This window comes from Rhinolophus sinicus, chromosome 15 (assembly GCF_057876585.1).
Source record: "Rhinolophus sinicus isolate RSI-liver-muscle chromosome 15, RSI-T2T, whole genome shotgun sequence".
In the NCBI taxonomy this organism is placed as follows: Eukaryota; Metazoa; Chordata; class Mammalia; order Chiroptera; family Rhinolophidae; genus Rhinolophus; species Rhinolophus sinicus.
In genome coordinates this window covers 76,964,399-76,981,827 of record NC_142515.1, presented here as the reverse complement: position 1 = coordinate 76,981,827, position 17,429 = coordinate 76,964,399, and the positions used below count along the sequence as shown (strand labels likewise).

General features: G+C 42.5%; 1 protein-coding gene across 1 annotated transcript in view; it reads right to left on the bottom strand.

Annotated features, from left to right (window-relative positions):
• The window catches only part of ADGRE1 (adhesion G protein-coupled receptor E1), a 55,698-nt gene that overhangs the window by 11,023 nt on the left and 27,246 nt on the right, over positions 1-17,429 (bottom strand). The window contains exons 11-17 of the mRNA XM_019710826.3: positions 15,235-15,318; positions 10,836-11,013; positions 9,015-9,134; positions 7,785-7,975; positions 7,156-7,326; positions 4,909-5,103; positions 3,374-3,609 (exon numbers count right to left, since the gene is read on the bottom strand). Coding sequence (XP_019566385.1) covers positions 3,374-3,609; positions 4,909-5,103; positions 7,156-7,326; positions 7,785-7,975; positions 9,015-9,134; positions 10,836-11,013; positions 15,235-15,318 — 1,175 coding nt within the window. The remainder of the gene's footprint in view (positions 1-3,373; positions 3,610-4,908; positions 5,104-7,155; positions 7,327-7,784; positions 7,976-9,014; positions 9,135-10,835; positions 11,014-15,234; positions 15,319-17,429) is intronic.

Genomic DNA, 17,429 nt, shown 5'->3' with positions numbered 1-17,429 from the left:
ATATTGGGAGATAAGCCGGAGATGAAAATGCTCATGATGGGACAGGTCACATTTCAGTTTTCTTTGGAACCTAGCAAATCCTTTCTGACCCTCCTGCCATAAATATTCCTGAAAGATTCACTTAGTACCCGAGGTAGAGCCCATGCTCAATTTATAACCTTTATAATCCCATTTCCCTCTTTCCAGAACTTTCCACTGGCACACTTTGTTATTCAAATCTCAACTCAAATGTCTCCTCCTCTGAAAAGCCACTCCTGAGTATCCCTAGCTAAGTATACCGTCCCTAACTCCTGGCCCTTATCTAGCAGAGCTTGCTGCCTTTTGTTTTTAATAGCATCTATCAGTATCATAAATATCTTTTTCAGTTGTTCATTTACTGGTCAATTGTCCATCTTCCCCTACTAGACTATGAGCTGCACGAGAATTTGGACGTTGAACGTTTTGTTATCTCTGAATACCCAGCACTCAGTACGAAGCCTTGCATGGTCAAGGCATTCCATACTTGAAAGGAAGGATCTTGCCATTTGCAACAATATGGAGGGACCTTGAGGGCGTTATGCTAAGTGGGATAGTCAGAGGAAGACAAATACTATATGATCTCACTTATATGTGGAATCTTAAAAAAGCAAAACTGAGCACATAGATACAGAGAACAGATGAGTGGTTGCCAGAGGTGGGGAGTGGGAGTGGGCAAAATGGGCGAAGGGGGTCAAGAGCTACAAACTTCCAGTTATAAAATTAATAAGTCCTGGGGGTGTAATTACAGCATGGCAATTATATATATATTATTATAATACTATATTGCATATTTTAAAGTTGCTAAAAAAAAGTAAATCTTAAAATTTCTCATCACAAGGAAAATAATTCTGTAGCTAGGTGAGGTGACAGATTAGACTTATTATGGTGATGTGATCATTTAGCAATACATATAAATATCGAATCATGTTGTGTACCTGAAACTAACACAATGTTGTATGTCAATTATATAACAAAAACTTTAAAAAATAAATATAAAAAATGAAGGCGGAGTGGGAGGAAGGAAGGAAAAAAGGAAGAGTGTGCTGCCTCTTTCCATCATGCCTCTAGTAGGTATTTGCTGTTTTCACCACCCAGCAACCATTCCACCACTTTCAGTAATGGCACCCCAATATTCCTTTAGCAGAAGTACTCCTCTCTCCACAAAAGAAGGAAAATAATCAAGTTTGGCCACATGTTCTCTCCTTGGCATGTGAATCTCCAGTAGTAAAGTGATACCTGGCGAGAAAATGTTTGCAATATGAAAAGACACTGTCCCTACTCTTTCGGGAATGACCACTCCAGTAAAGACTGGCCAGTTCCCTATCAGCGTCTGGCTCTCTGCTTGGGGGCATCAGAATAAAAGTGCTTGAAAATTTGTTTTCCTAGGTATAGCGCTCAACCATTGGCTGGTGAGAGGAAGTTGGTGGATAAATACACCAGCTCCCCCACCTCTTAGACAGGATGACGGTGGTGCACACTCTACACTGTCTCCCGTTGGTACCCAGGGCATTAACCCCCCGTTACTCACAGCAGTGCCTGCTCATGAATGCTCCCCGCACTTGCTCCCTGTCTTCGCTGTCTCACTTCCCCACTACTTTCCTAGTGCTTCCGAAGGTCATCTCAAATCCTTGTCAATGCTATTCTCTTCTAAAACTGTTTCCCTCTGCCTACAACGCATTCTTCAAATGTCATGTCCCCCTAGTTTCCCCTCCTTCCAGTCCAGTCCATCTGTTCTCCAAACAGCTCGAGCTCCCCCTCACCTCTGTCCTCACCTCTGTTGCCACTCCCGTTCCTCTTTGCCCCTGTACATTTCAATAGAGCTCAAGGCCCTCTCAAGTTCTACCTCCTCCAGGAAGCGTTCCGTGAACTTCCCAGCTCCCACATGCCATCATCCTTCTCTGGCCTGTCAGAGCTTATACCACCCACAAGAACATCAGGCACGTCATCACGGCAGCCTTGCATTGTCACCACTATCTCCTGACCAGGCAGTCAGACCTGAATTCAGCTTGGACACTTCCTAGCTATGTGACCCTGGCAAGTTCTGTAACTAGGCTGAGCCTCAATTTCCTCTGTAGCTCCCATTTATTAAGCTGTTACTTTATGTACTATTGGTCTCAGGGCCACCATGTACAACAGCATAGGTTGTGCAGTGCACAAATCCAGGGGACAGTATTTATACTGTACACAATGAAGACCCCCTAGTCTTAACACAGGGTTTTTGTTGAGAAGATAATATGGCTGTAAAGAGATAATATGATAATATGGCTGTAAAGCTTACAGGATTTAGGTTACGATGGGTGATCACTTAGTTTGAATTCTTTTCTCTTACCCCTTATCTCATGACCTTTCTTAAAGTATTGGCAGACAGGGAGGAAACCTGGACATTTAATGCCTGAACACAGCACAGCAAAGTTCCTATAGCATGGGGTGATAAATAGGGGCCCTGGGATTGGAAAGAACCAGATTCATGTTTCCATGCTGTGCCTTTCTTACTGTCATGGTGAGAGTCTTTCATCTCTCTGAGCCTCAGTTTCCTCATCTGTAAATTAGAACAGCAACACTGTCTCAAGGGTATGTCATAGGATTAAATGAAATAACACGGTGAGTCTCTGCCCTATCCACATACTGCTTGTCCTATCATTTACCTAATTTTTCCTCCTCAAAATTGACTCACTTTTGTTACTTATACAATGGAATTATGTCTGTGAAATCATGAGTTTGGTATGCCGGCAACTTTTTTCTAATGCCCTATAAAATAAATACAAAAACAATTCTTTTAAAATTAGTACTTACCAGCATCTCACATGGAACCATGTAACAAACATATTTTGCTTTAAAACAAACAACAGTAGTAATAATGGTTATAATAATGGCAGGTATAATGCTTTACTCTGTTCCAGACACTGTTCTAGATGTTTTGCTGATAATAACGAATTTAACCTTCACAACAACACTGTGATGTAAACATTGTTATTAGCCCCCATTTTATAGATGAGAACATGGAAGCATACAGAGGTTAAGTAACTTACCCAAGATAGCACAGCTAGAAAGTAAATGGAGCCAGGACTCAAACCCAGGCAGGTTGGCTCCAAAGTCCATGATTTTAAAACTTTACAATCAAATCCACTGTTTACATCACCACCATTCATCTATAGTGAAAACAGTGGCTCCTGAAATTGTGCAGTGCACAACCTGTGTTACTGTACATGGCAGCCCCCAGACCAACAGTACATAAAGAGCTCAATAAACGGTAGCCACACAACTCATATTGTTATTGCTCTTCTTGTGGTTCATGTATATATCATCAGGAACCCTGGCAGCAGGGTCTTCCGGGAGAGAGGGGGGTGTCACTCACAGATTATGCATCCCGTAGCCCTGTGGCTGTACGCTGGCGGAGATGAGCACCACCAGCCCTGGGAACCCATAGGCAAAGGCACAGAGGTACAGCATCTTGATGTTGCGTGAGCCGAAGTAATTCACCACCTTCAGGTTCCTGACCATAAGGAAGAGCATCACGGCTTCTACCAGCATCCAGAAGAAGCAGGCGAGGAAAAGGTAGTGCAGAAAGCCCGCGATGATGGCGCAGCCCACCTAGAGAGGAGAAGCACACGCACTCAGGATCCTCACCTCCCTGCCTCCAAGGAGCAGGTTCAGAGGAAGAGGGCAGAGGAGGGCCTCCTTTGATTGGCGTTCCCCCAAACACTGCCCATGCATTCATTCGACAAATATTTATAGAGATATTCTTTACCACAGGTGGCACCATCCCTTTGGTAGGGTGACCGATGGTCCTGGTTTGCCTGGGACTGAGTTATCCCAGGACGCGTGACTGTCAAAGCTAAAGTTGGGAGAATTTTGGGGGAGAAACGAGTAGACGATCACCCTACTTTAGGAGACGTTTGAAGATATGGGGGTGGGGGTGGGTCCTGCAAACTACAGCCATTGGGCTGGCTGCCTGTTTTGTAAGTAATGTTTCATGGCCACACAGCCACGCCCATTTATATATTCTCTACGGCTATTTTCACGCTACAACAGCCGAGTTGAGTAGTTGTGACAGAGATTGTAGGATCTACAAAGCCACAAATACTTATGTCTGTGTCTTCATAGAAAAAGTTTGCCCACCGTTGGTCACACGATGGGAGTGGGGTATCCCACTAGCATTTAGTTCTCATAGGGCTGGGACGCTAAATACCCCACACTGAGAGGGGAAGCTGTGCCCAGAGAATGGGGCTGCACCCAACATGTTAGCAGTGCTCCTTTGGGAAAACCCCGAGAGCCTAGCATGTTTCTGGCACAGTTCTGGAGGTAAATTGGCCAAAATTCTTGCTCTCATGGGGCACACAGTCTAGTGGTAAAAGTAGGTACACAAGTAAAACAACAAATAATCAATATGGTTTCAAGTAAGTGCTGGGAAAGAAAGCAGAATAAAGTGATAAGTAGAGCTTCTCTGCTATAGCAGTAGTGACAGTTGTAACACTATCACCACATTATTTTCTGTTGTGGGGGCTTGTCCTGTGTATTATAGGAAGTTTAGCAGCATCCCTGGCCTCCACCCATTAGATGCTAGCAGCACCCCCGCCTAGTGGGGACAACCAATTAATGTCTTCAAATAGGGCCAAGTGTCCCCTAGGGGGCAGAATCATCCCAAGTGCAAACCAATGGTTTAAAGAGTAATAGGAGGGACCGCCACAGTAGATGATTTTAAACTGAGACCTATGACAAGAAGGAGTCAACCAGGTGAGGTGCTGGAGGATGAATATTATGAAAAGAGGGCGTAGCACGTTCAAAGGTCCTGAGGCGGGAACTACTATAGAAGGTGTTGGGTAGGGATGAGCAGAGGCAGATGTGGAGATGATAGGGCTGGACGGGGGCAGAGTCTGAGGGATGTGAGACCTGGTTGTCCGTCTTGTCTACACTGGTGAGAAAGAGAAGCTTAGCCAAGAAGAGGCACACGCAGAGATGCAGGTGGAGGTAAGTGTTGTGGTTACGGATGGCTCGACACAGCAGGAAGGTGGCGATGGCCAAGACGAGACACACCAGGGAGATGATCATGCCCACGTGGCTGATGATGTACAAGGCGAGCTCCATCTGTCAGGAAAGAGATACGCCATTTAGACGGAGACCAACATTCCTCCAAGCAGGAAAAAGAATTACCCAGACTTCTTACTGACTTGGGCAGAAAGAGCCTGGGGACCTTTGCTCCCTCTGACACTCAGAGTACACTAGATATTATCCATCATCATTCTTTGGCTTCTATTGGCATCCATCAGCACCCTGTCCTACACCCCACCCATATATTCCTAAGGCAGGATATCTACAAACTACATTTCCCAGAATCTCTTGAGGCTAAGTTCCTGGATATCATTTAAGTTCTCCAAGTAGATGAAAGTTTGGGAAGGCAGATACCAACTTTCTGCTAACAGAAGTGAGCTGTGGCTGGATTCCACATTCCAACTGTCCAATCTTTAATTCCATGGATGTGGGGTGGCCTGACAGTAGCAATTTCTGACCTCCGTATCAAACTGCAGACAGATGATCTTGAAGGCAAAATTCAAGAGGCAACCCCCTGACTTCAACTCTTCTATTCCTTCCAGCAATTTTGGGAGTACTCCATTCCCTGTGTTGAATTCCTTCCTGCTTGAAATACCTAGAGCGGTTCCTATTTCCTGTACTGAATCACGCCTGATACACAGGTATTCAGAGACGCCTCAGCTTCTGGGAGTAGTATGACAAGCTGAGCACTTCCCCTGTATCGTTATTCATGGTTAATTTTTAATTAATTCTAAACTTATTTGAACCACTGTGTTAAAGATATGTTAACCTGGGCGGCCAGATGGCTCAGGTGGTTAGAGCACGAGCTCTCAGCAACAAGGTTGCCGGTTGGATTCCTGCAGGGGATGGTGGGCTGTGCCCCCTGCAACTAAAGATTGAAAACCATGGCAACTGGACTTGGAGATGAGCTGCTCCCTCCACAACTAGATTGAAGGACAATGACTTGGAGCTGATGGGCCCTGGAGAAACATACTGTTCCCTGATATTCCCCAATAAAAAAAAAATTTTTAAAAAGATATGTTAAAGATATGCAAGATACCATCTCATGAGCTCCTCACTACGATATTGTGACATAGTGGTTAAGAAAACTTACTACAGTTCTACCGGTTTCTAGTTATATGAGCTTGGACAAGACACTTAACTGCTCTGTGCCTCACTTTCCTCATCTGTTCAGCAGAGGATACTAATAGTAACTACCTTATAGGATTGTTTTAGATTTTAGGAGGATTTTACTAAAATATTTAACGTACTCACAACTGTGTCAGAAACATATTACATACTATAGAATGTTAGTTGTCATCACTATTTTTTTTCTTGTTCTCATTTTTGAGATGAAAGAACTGGGCTCAGGCTCAGGGAGATTGAGCGACTTGCCCAAGGAAACACAGCTAAGAAGTGATAGAGATGGGACTTGAAACTAGGTCAGTCTTGCTCTGGATCCAATTCTAAGTCCTAAGCCTTATATTCCTTTAAATATCACTTTGGCCCTCCTGCTGGAAAAGTGAACCTCAGATCTGGTGTGATAGGCAAGGATACTCACAACACCACAAGTGAGGATGTATTTCCTCTCTACCAAGTCCACCCACTCACCAACGCTCCTTTCATGCTCTATTTCCTTCCTGATCTAGCACCAGCTCTCACGGAAACACCTCTGAATTCCCACAGCATAGCCTCTGGGTTAGTGGAAGGTGACCTCTGGAGCCAGACTGTCCTGGGTTCAAATGTCACCTCCATCAATTACTAGCTTCATGGTTTGGCAGACTACTGAGCCTCCCATCCTATAAAATGGGCCTTAAAAACATTTAAAATAAAGAGTCCAGAATATAGTAGGACATTCATTAAACAGGATCTGTGATTGGTATCGTGCCTGTACCTATTTAGAGTCATTCCTCATTTGATGTACAAGTGTCATGGCTTCCCAACCAGACCATGAATTCCCCACAGGCAGAGGCACGGCACACTACCTTCTGTCCCCATGACTCCCCCCCCCCCCCATAATACATAACATCATGAGAGGCACACATGGACGGTTAGTCAATATTTTCCCATTGAATTTGGGGAACCAGAGCACAGAGTATCAATACTGACCGTGAGTTGCCCAGTAGCCATGATGATGGCCAAGTTTGCCATTCGATTACAGCTGCAGACAGTGTGCATCTCGGAGGCGTCCAGGACCACACAGCCAGATGACGTCCACCTACCAACCCCCAAGTCTGTGCTCCAGGAAACACAGATGGGCCTCTCAAACTTCTGCTTTGGCTGAAAATTGAAAGGCCCTGGTCACCTGAGAATCCCTCTCAAATGGATTCAATATGACCACTCATGGGTTAAAAAGATACAGGTATATTCTGTAGGGAATGGAGAAAGATGCTGATATTTCGATGTGTAGTGAAGAAAAGAAATGTCTTAAAAAAAAAAAAAAAAAAGAAATGTCTTGGATGCCAGCCCTGTCTCTACTACTTACTTGGTCACAGCTAGTGTAAATAAAATCCATCTATATGCCCGTGCAGCAGTGTGCACACTTAATCTAACCTAAGTCTTGCCTGTTGAGGAGTGGAAGAACGCCACATACAAATACAAGAGCTCATTCTTCTAGGATTGGCTTCAGTCGCTAGAAATCGTGGACGCTTGCTGCCTTAATGAGTCCCCATCGGAAAGGAGAATTAAGCCCAGTGGGGATAGGTAGGTGGGGGCCCAGTGGAGACATCATCACAAACCTCAAGATTCTCCAGAGTGTAGATGATTCGGTCAGAGAACCCGTCTTTCTTCTCCCCTGTCATGATGCCCCCAACGACGTGAGAATTCATCTTCAACTCCATCTTGGAGTCGGCCAACGGGTCTTGGAAGAAGCTCTTATCTAGAACAGACTCCATACCCACAAAGGAGACAAAAGCCACTCCAGTAGCCCCTGCAAATTTCCCAAGTGCAAAAAAAAAAAAAACAAAACAAAAAAAAAGGAATAATCGGCTCAGTAGGTATTACAGATGACCCAACATATACACACATGTACATACTTTAATACCGCATGCATCTCTGCACTGAAAATTGAAACACCAGTGACTTCAGATCAGTGACCCTCTACAGAATCATAAAAAAAAAAAGAGCCTGAGGTGCTATCACCTGGAGAAATCTAGGTCACATTTAAAAATAAATTTGAATGTGCATTTCTAAAGGACAGTTTGACTCAGCGGTGGGAACTAAGTTTCTACATTTAACAGTCTACAGGCCAATCGTGCCAGTGTCTGGTTTTATTGTTTGTTTGTTTTGTAAATAAAAGTTGTATTACAACACAGCCACATGCATTCCCTTACCGATTATCTATGAATGCTTTTGCACTATGATGGCAGAGTTGAATAGTTGTGACAGATTGTACTGCGCTCAATGCCTGAAATATTTACTAACCAGCCCTCTACAGGAAAAGCTTGCCAACCCCGATACAGAATAGCACTATCCGATAGAAGCATAGTATGGGCCACATATGTAATTTCAAATTTTGTAATAACCATATTTTAGAAAAGTAAGAAACAGGTAAAATTAATTTTAATAATTTTTAACTCACATGCAAAATATTATCATTTCAACATGTAATCAATATAAAAAATTATTAATGAGATACCTTACATCCTTTGTTTTTTGTATCAAACCTTTGGAATCTGGTATGTATTTTACACTCACTGCCTAGCCACATTTCAAGAGCTCAATGACCAAAGATGTCCGGTGGCTACTGTATAGGAGAGTGAAGGGCTTGACACTCCAGTATTATGAGAGTGTTTATGCAGCGTCTGACTTCCCTAGCAGATGGAAATCTCTCTAAGGGTATGCGCTATTTCTGCCTCTACCATCACTGATTCTTTCACCACCTGGCACAGGTCTTGGCACCTAAGAGGTGATTTGCTGGTTGAATGCACCCAGACTACCCTCCTTGAGTCTCATGAGCTGGTCTGTACCTGTGGATTCAGATGCTTCAATTATAGAACAGCCAATCTTCATTCCATCCCCTTTGGCTTTCAAGTTAAAGGCCACGTTCTCGTCAGTGCATTCGTCCTTGATAACTTTGCTCTCGATGTCTAAAAGGAGAAAGGGAGACTTTGCATGATGTCACCCAGAAAGTGGGTCGTGAATTTGGTTTCTCTCTGACACAGGTTCACATCCCCGGTTGCAAGCCAAGGAAAGAATGGAAAGACCAATTCATCCTCGGAATGACCTTGAGCCCCTTCATGAATGATAGGCAGATGGTAGCACCTAATAAATGAGAAACCCAATTGGAACTTAACGAGTGAACTCTCACATCTTAGGAGAAACACCAGGGAAAAATGGGGTTGAAGTCAACAGTGATGGAAGGCAACAGAGCTGTGGCCCTCTGGCAACTCCAAATTTGGACAAGTTTTCCAAAGCCAAAGGAAATAGAAAGGGACTGTGACAAGCCCAGCATAGTAGACAAAGGCTCAGGTTCTGCAGTGACACTACCTAGGAGGCCCGCATGCTCTGCTTCTCACCAGCTGTATAAACTTGAGCAATGTCTTAACCTCTTTGAGCCTCAGACTTCTCGCCTGTATCATGGCCTTCATTACAGCACTCTTTGTGAAAACATAATAGATAATGGAACCAGAGGTACTTTTTTAAAATGTAAGCCAGAAAATGCCATGCCTATTCTGACTCTCCAATTTTGCCCCCCCACTTCTTATTTCAAACAAAATCCTCTGTCCCTGCATTTGTCTACAAAATCTCCTCTCCCTGTTTTTCTGACTCCTTCCCCTTACAGCTTTTACAGTCCTCCACTCCACTTCAGCCACACTGGCCTTCTCAGTGTTCCCCGAACTCACCAAGTATTCTTGAACTTGCTTTTTCTCCAAATAATCTACCGGGCTCCCTTCCCTCAGGTCCCTGCCCCCATAAGCCTTCCTTTAACCACCCTGTGTAAGACAGCAATGCTCCCCCTAATCCTGATGCTCTGTAGTCCCCTCAGCCTGCTTTATTTTTCTCAGTAGCACTAGCTCTATCTGGTATACCAGATGTCTGTTTATTATCTGACTCAACTCACTAAAATGTAAGACTCACGAGGCCAGCCTTGTTCACTGCTGGAGGCAGTCCACCAAATACTCTATTTCCACCTCTTGGCCTCCTGGGAACCCATCAAGATGGAATTTCCTAGGTTATGTGACCGATACTGGAACTAGTACCAGGAGTAGGGTGCTGCTGTAAAAGGTCTATAGCACCCAGGATCCCCAATGCTCACAGATCATGCACATTCGGGGTGGTAGAGCCAAGCTACATTAGTCAGGAAAGGATCAGTCATGCAGCAATAACAACCCCAAATCTTAGTGAATTAAAAATAACAAGTATTTCCCATTAACACACTGACTTGGGACTGTGCTCTGTATTATCTAGGACCTGCAAAGATGGAGAAATTGGGACCTGAAACACAGCCTGCCACCAGAGCAAAGGGAAAGAAAGCTCTGGAAGGTCTCACACTGGCAACTATTCCATTCACAACTAAGAACTATCACAAAATCCCACCTAACTCCAAGCCAGGAAGTACCATTCCACAATGGGCCCAGAAGAGAGAGCTGGAAATATTTGAACACAGCAAATGACTCGCAATACATAGGAGATGTTGTTAATATGATTAGACTTGCTTCGCTGTGAGTTCAGCAGTTTGAAACAGTTGGGGAAATGGTAGATGGGAAAGCCATGGAGAATCGCATTGCTAAAGTCACCCCTCAGAATCGGCACCCAGGTGTGACCTTGCCATGAAGGATACAGCCTACCCAAGTGTTCCGTCTGAATAATCTGACTGCCGTTCGCTGAGGGTTTCAGAAGAGCTGCCAGCGTGGTGCTCTCCACGCTCTCCAGTAAGACTGTGGCCAAGGTGGATGTCTCGTCTTTGGTGAGGTTGGACCACATGGATATTTGTTCAAGCACAGAGGCAAATCTCTCAGCCATACTCTGCAAGGAAAGTGGTGTTTGTATGCACACTTGCTCTCACTTTTGATTTCTCTCTCTCTCTGTCTTTCTCCCCCCTCTCTCTTTCTTCTTCTCTGTCTCGCATCAGTGAAATAGTAGCTGTCCTCTCTCTTTCATTAAGAGAGTGTGTTGACAGTCTAGACAAATGAAGAATTAAAAGGGCATCCTGACTACAGATTGGTACAGCCATTATGGAAGGCAGTGTGGAGGCTCCTCAAAAGTTGAGAATAGAATTACCATATGACCCAACAATCCCTCTCCTGGATATTTACCCCCCAAATCTGAAAACATTTATCCGTTAAAATATATGTGCTCTGATGCAGCTTTATTTACGGTGGCCAAGATGTGGAAACAACCAAAGTGTTCTTTGATAGATGATTGGATAAAGAAGATGTGGTATATATACACAATGGAATACTATTCTGCCATAAGAAAAGATAAAATAGTGCCATTTCCAACAATATGGGTGGATCTTGAGATTATTATGCTAAGTGAAACAAGTCAGACAGAAAAAGTAGAGAACCATATGATTTCACTGATATGTGGTATATAAACCAAAAACAAAAAAGAACAAGACAAACAACTGAAAGAACAAAAACTCATAGACATGGACAATAGTTTAGGGATTACCAGAGGGTAAGGGGGGAGGGGAGAGAGGGGCTCTAGAAGAGGGTAAACAGGGTCTAATATACGGTGATGGAAAAACAACTGACTCTTGGTGGTGAACACACAGTGTGAGATATAGATAATGTATTACAGAATTATATACCTGAAATCTATGTAACTTTACTAAAAATAGTCGCCCCAAGAAACTTTAATTTAAAGAGAAAAAAAAAGAAGTCAGACAGAAAAAGTCAAGAACCATATGATTTCACTGATATGTGGGATATAAAACCGAAAGCAACAACGGAACAAGACAAACAAAGAAAGAAACAAAAACTCATAGATACAGACAATAGTTTAGTGGTTACCAGAGGGTAAAGGGGGAGAGAGGTGGTAGATGAGGGTAAACAGGATCAAACATATGGCAATGGAAGGAGAATGACTTTGGGTGGTGAACAGAAAATGTGATATATAGATGATGTATTACAGAATTGTACACTTGAAACCTAAGTAACTTTATTAACCATTGTCACCCCAATAAACTAATTTTTAAAAAAAGACCAGAAGAAAAAGAAAAGAAAAGAAAAGAAAAGGAAGAGGGTAGCCACTCAGCCTCTTTTTCTTGATTCAAGAGGCCCCATTGGGAACGTAAATTGGAACAGCCTTTATGGCTGCAATGTCAACGCCTGTAACAGAATAAATTCCACATGCCCTTTGACGTAGAAATTTCCCTTCCAGGAATTAATCCATCCAGAAATACTTAAAAATTGTGCAAGGATCTTGCTCAGTGATGCACATTTCAGTATGATTTGTGATAGCAAGTCAGAGAGCCTAAATGTCCATCAGATTGGTTAAGTAAAGGATGGAAGTAGGTCAGTGGGATAGTATGCAGATGTTAATAAAAGAATGACATAGTATACCTATATGATTTAGTGAGCAAAAAGGCCCATGAGCTATTTTTAAGTAAAGCACATTATAGAATGACATGTATATATTATCTCATTTAGTTTAAAAAACAACTACTTTAAATTTTTATATTTATGGTATTTATGTTTCTGGCACATAAAATAAAAATAACTAACACTATGAGCCATTTGGGTTATATATTAATTTATTTAATTTTAGGAAGAGAGCTATGACAGTGTGTTATTATTTCCATTTTTGGATGGGGAAACAAAGACACATATCTAGCAGAAACAAGCTTCGACCCTTGGCAGTCTGGAATCAGAGGCTAAACCCTTAATCACTGCTCTAAACTTCTCATAGTAGGTGTTCAATAAATGGCTTCCATGACTTTGTGTGTCTGATACATGCGTTCACAAAGTAAAAAGGTATGGAAAGGTGTACATCTAAATGATAACATTGGTTATGTCTGAGGAATAGAGTTAAGAAAAGAATAGCAATAATAATAACAGTAATATTAATGTTGATGCTTTCCCTATTATTGATTATTGTTAATAAATTGACTATAAAATGTGACTCTGAACCCAATAAAAAAATGAAAAGAATTCACAATCTACTAAATGCAAGGAAGAAATTGATTGAATTCAGTTAGACAGTGAAGAACATTAACTAAAACCTTAGCAAGGATACTAATTTCTATTTATCCAAATTAGGTGATAAAAAGATGAAAAAAATTTCAATACAGTCTGGGGGTAAGGGTGAAACTCAAGATATGTTTGTCCAGAAGAAACAGGGTACACTGAGTTCTGTAACTATTTCCCAACTAAAAGGCAGGAGTTTGGGATCCCTCCCCATTGACATAACAGAAAAATCTCAACTAGAGTCATCCTGGAAAAAAGTAGCCCTCAATTCCATGGCTGCTGAAATCGCATTAAAGCTCCCTTTGGAATGTTAAATATATTCTCCTTAGCTGGGAAGTTTACTTTGTAACCCCAGGAACGTAAAAAAAAAAAAATTAAACATTAAAAATAATAAAACAAATTTAGCTTAGTTTTAAAATTTCATTTAAGCAGACAAACTCGATCGTGGTAATATTTTTGTGTTAAATTTAGAAGGTTTTGTAATCTTTGGCATAATCAGGAAATCTGTGGTTTGAAGGGTTTGGGACAATCTGACACATTAGAGAAGCTACCAATTAGCCACATGACTTCATTGTAAAAAGCAACTAGACTTGTGATTTTAATATGAATGATTTAAGAGAGCGTGGCTGTTTATAAACTGTATGGAACTTTTAAAAAATCTGGATTATTATATTTGTACATTTGATTGACTGGATTCATGAACTCCTTAAGTGTCTAGTGAACTTGACTTTAGGTTTATAAATTTCCTCATAGGTACGTGAAGTTTGGAGGGAAATAACAGTTGTAAACGTAGTATAAAATATTTCAGGAAATTTAACTAAATTTGTAAAAAGGGTTCATCATTTATGGAAGTTTAATCTAAAAACCCTATGAACGCACGTACATTTCATGAATAAGTATGTTATACTAATAAATTAATTTTGAATTATTCAAATTACAATGAAAGTATTATTCTTATTTTCATACCAAAAAACAGAATTTATAAATAAAATGACAACATCCATTAGTCCAATTTAAAGATGTAAGAAAAACTAGGTTTTAAATCTATAGTTATAATGACCCAGTAATCCCACTCTAAGGTCATACCCTAGAGAAATAAAAATTCAGGTGTACAACCACACAAAAACCGCACATCAATGTTTGTAGCAGCTTTACTGATAATCACCAAAAGTTGGGGGTGGGGGTGGGCCAATGAAGAAATGCTGTTAAAGTGAAAACAATTAAAATATCCTTCAAAGATGATGGACAAACAATCTATGGTCCATCCAGACAATGGAGTATTACTCAGCCATGAAAAGGAGGGAGGTGCTGACACTCGCTACAGTGGATGGACCTTGAACACACGGTGCTCATGAGAGAAGCCGGACACACAAGGCCACACAGTGTGTGGTTCCATGTAGGTGGAATGTCCAGAACAGGCACGTCCACAGAGACAGAAAATAGATTAGTGGTTTCCAGGGGTTTGGAGAGGGAGGATGAGGAGAGCTGCTTATGTAGTTTCCTTCTGGGGTGATGAGAATGTTCTGGAACTACAAGGGTGATGGCTGCTCAACATGGTGAATGTACTAAATGTCGCTAATGGTTGCCAAAACAAGACATGGGATTATTGATAAACACAACATCGACGACTCAAAGGCATTATGTTGAGCGAACAAAGCCAGACTCGAAGGACCATATACTGTGTGATTTCATTTATGTAACGTTCTTAAAAAGACAAAACTATAATGACAGAATAGATCAGGGATTCACAGGGGCTAGTGGTGGAGGGAGTAGGTGGCTATAAAGGGAAAGTTCCTGGGAGTTTGAGGTGGGAGGGATGGAACTGTTCTGTATTCTGATTGGATGGTAGTTACACCAATCTATTTGGGTACTGCTAAAACTCCTAAAATTGCACAGAAAAGGGCAATTTTACTCTATGTTAATTTTTAAAACCTTACAACTGTCATAAATTAAATGCTAACTCATAACTCATTAATTATAAAGAGGACTTTCTGCACCCCAAATATTCCAAGATGTTCGAAACACAAAACAATGACAAAGACGTCGTCATCATTACCTCCAGAGAAACAGCGGTGGTTCTCTTTGCACAGACCTCATCCAGAATGCTGAGGGTGGTATTGATCAGTTCGCAAAACGGAACCTGTGCCCAGAGGGAAGAGCATTAATGAGCGTTGGTCTATCTCTCCCGCAAGCATGCAATGTACAAACTAGGCTACAAAGCCCAGCGAATGGGTGGCTGAGTGCCTGAGGTGTCAGGAAACTCTAGAATTCTCAGGGAAATAAAAATTAACCATTTGAGGGCCGGCCCGGTGGCTCAGGCGGGTTGGAGCTCCGTGCTCCTAACTCCGAAGGCTGCCGGTTCGATTCCCACAAGGGCCAGTGCGCTGTCAACCACAAGGTTGCTTTTTCAACTCCTCTAGTCCGGCAAGGGATGGTGGGCTGCGCCCCCTGCAACTAGCAACGGCAACTGGACCTGGAGCTGAGCTGCACCCTCCACAACTAAGACTGAAAGGACAACAACTTGAAGCTGAACGGTACCCTCCACAACTAAGATTGAAAGGACAAAAATTTGACTTGGAAAAAAGTCCTAGAAGTATACACTGTTCCTCAATAAAGTCCTGTTCCCCTTCCCCCAATAAAATCTTAAAAAAATAAAAATTAACCATTTGATCAGAATTGGAAACATAGCACCTTTCTCTTCTATGAATAAAAAAGTCAAACATAAACACAGAATCAAAACTATTTAATGGGGTAAAAAGATGGGGAAATAGGTGGAAAAAAAATCAGTGTCTAAATGAAATATTATTTGGCCACAAAAAGGAGAAGGCGCTGACACTCGCCACAACGTGGATGGACCTTGAGCACACGGGGCTCAGTGAGAGAAGCCGGACACACAGGCCACACAGTGTGTGATTCCATTTATGTGAAATGTCGGAACAGGCAAATCTATGGAGATAGAAAGTAGATTAGTGTTTACCGGGGGCTGGGGGAAGGAATGGACAGGAACCCTGTACCTAAGTTAATAGATACAGGGTTTCTCTTGGGGACAATGCGAATGCTTTGGAGATAGAAGTGATGGTCACACACCATTGTGAGTGTACTAAATGCTCCGGAATTGTTGTGAAATTTTCCCAAAGCCCAGAGACCAAAGAGAGAGGTTGATGTGTTCCCAATGGGCCTGGCCTCTCAGGGTGGCCTTAACCTCCTGTACTTGGAGATGAAATTCCTCCAGTGATGTCTCTAATGTCTTTCCCAGGAGAATAGCCATTCCCAAAATATTTCCCTGAGTTGGGGAAATGAACAGTAAATAGGAGTGATGGGAAGGCACCCTATTTGGACAGATAATAAAACTTTTAATTACTCATACTGCTTTCCCCCATACCCATCCATGGCAGCCCAGGATCCCCCAAATTTTTTAGGGTTGCCATATATGAGGGTGGCTCTGCATCTGTATTCACAAGGGTAAAGGTCTTCCCTTTGTTTCAGGGGGATCAATATATTGTGATTTCTGTGTGAGGCCTCTAGTTGCTCCCATCACCCTTACTTGTGGGTGACCCAGGTCCCACCGCTAGTCTTGGGGAACTGGAGGAACCCAGTGGGTAAATTCAGTGGTGGACTGGGGACCAGGGCTCTATCTCATCCTTGGCAGTGACCAGAGGGGCCAAAGGGAGAGGCCAGAATGGTGGTCACAGCATAACTTTTTCTGTAGTTCCACGAGAACTGCATCAGGCCATCTGTCCTTCCTACGGGGTCCCACTTGTTACTAAATCATGCCACCTCCATTTACAGGTGACACAGATGGGCCCCTTATGTTTAGATTTACTCTTTGGGGTATGGAAACCCTGGAGTCTCCTTTTTAGTCACAAGGCAGACCCAATTTCAGCCCTGCTCAGTTTCCCCTGAATCTGCCATGGACTCCCCCGCCCCCGCCTAGCCCCACCCCACATCAATCACCTTGACTGAATATCGGACTTAAAAGGGAAATTAAAGGGCCATACCACTCTTTGGAGGCTGCCTGCAAAAGGTGATTGTTCTTAACTGCAGTAAACACAACTTTGTGAGCCTCTCAAACACCTGGGCTTAGATAGCTTGTCTCATTCCTACTTTCAGCAACAAAGCTTGAACTTCCTCTATGGACTTCCGGGGACTGGCTTGTCCCCAGAGGTCTCCTTCATTTGGCCAGGCCCCCAACATCTCCATTATTATCCAATCCATTAAAAAATGATCTCCAAGCAGATATTGCCTTAGGCC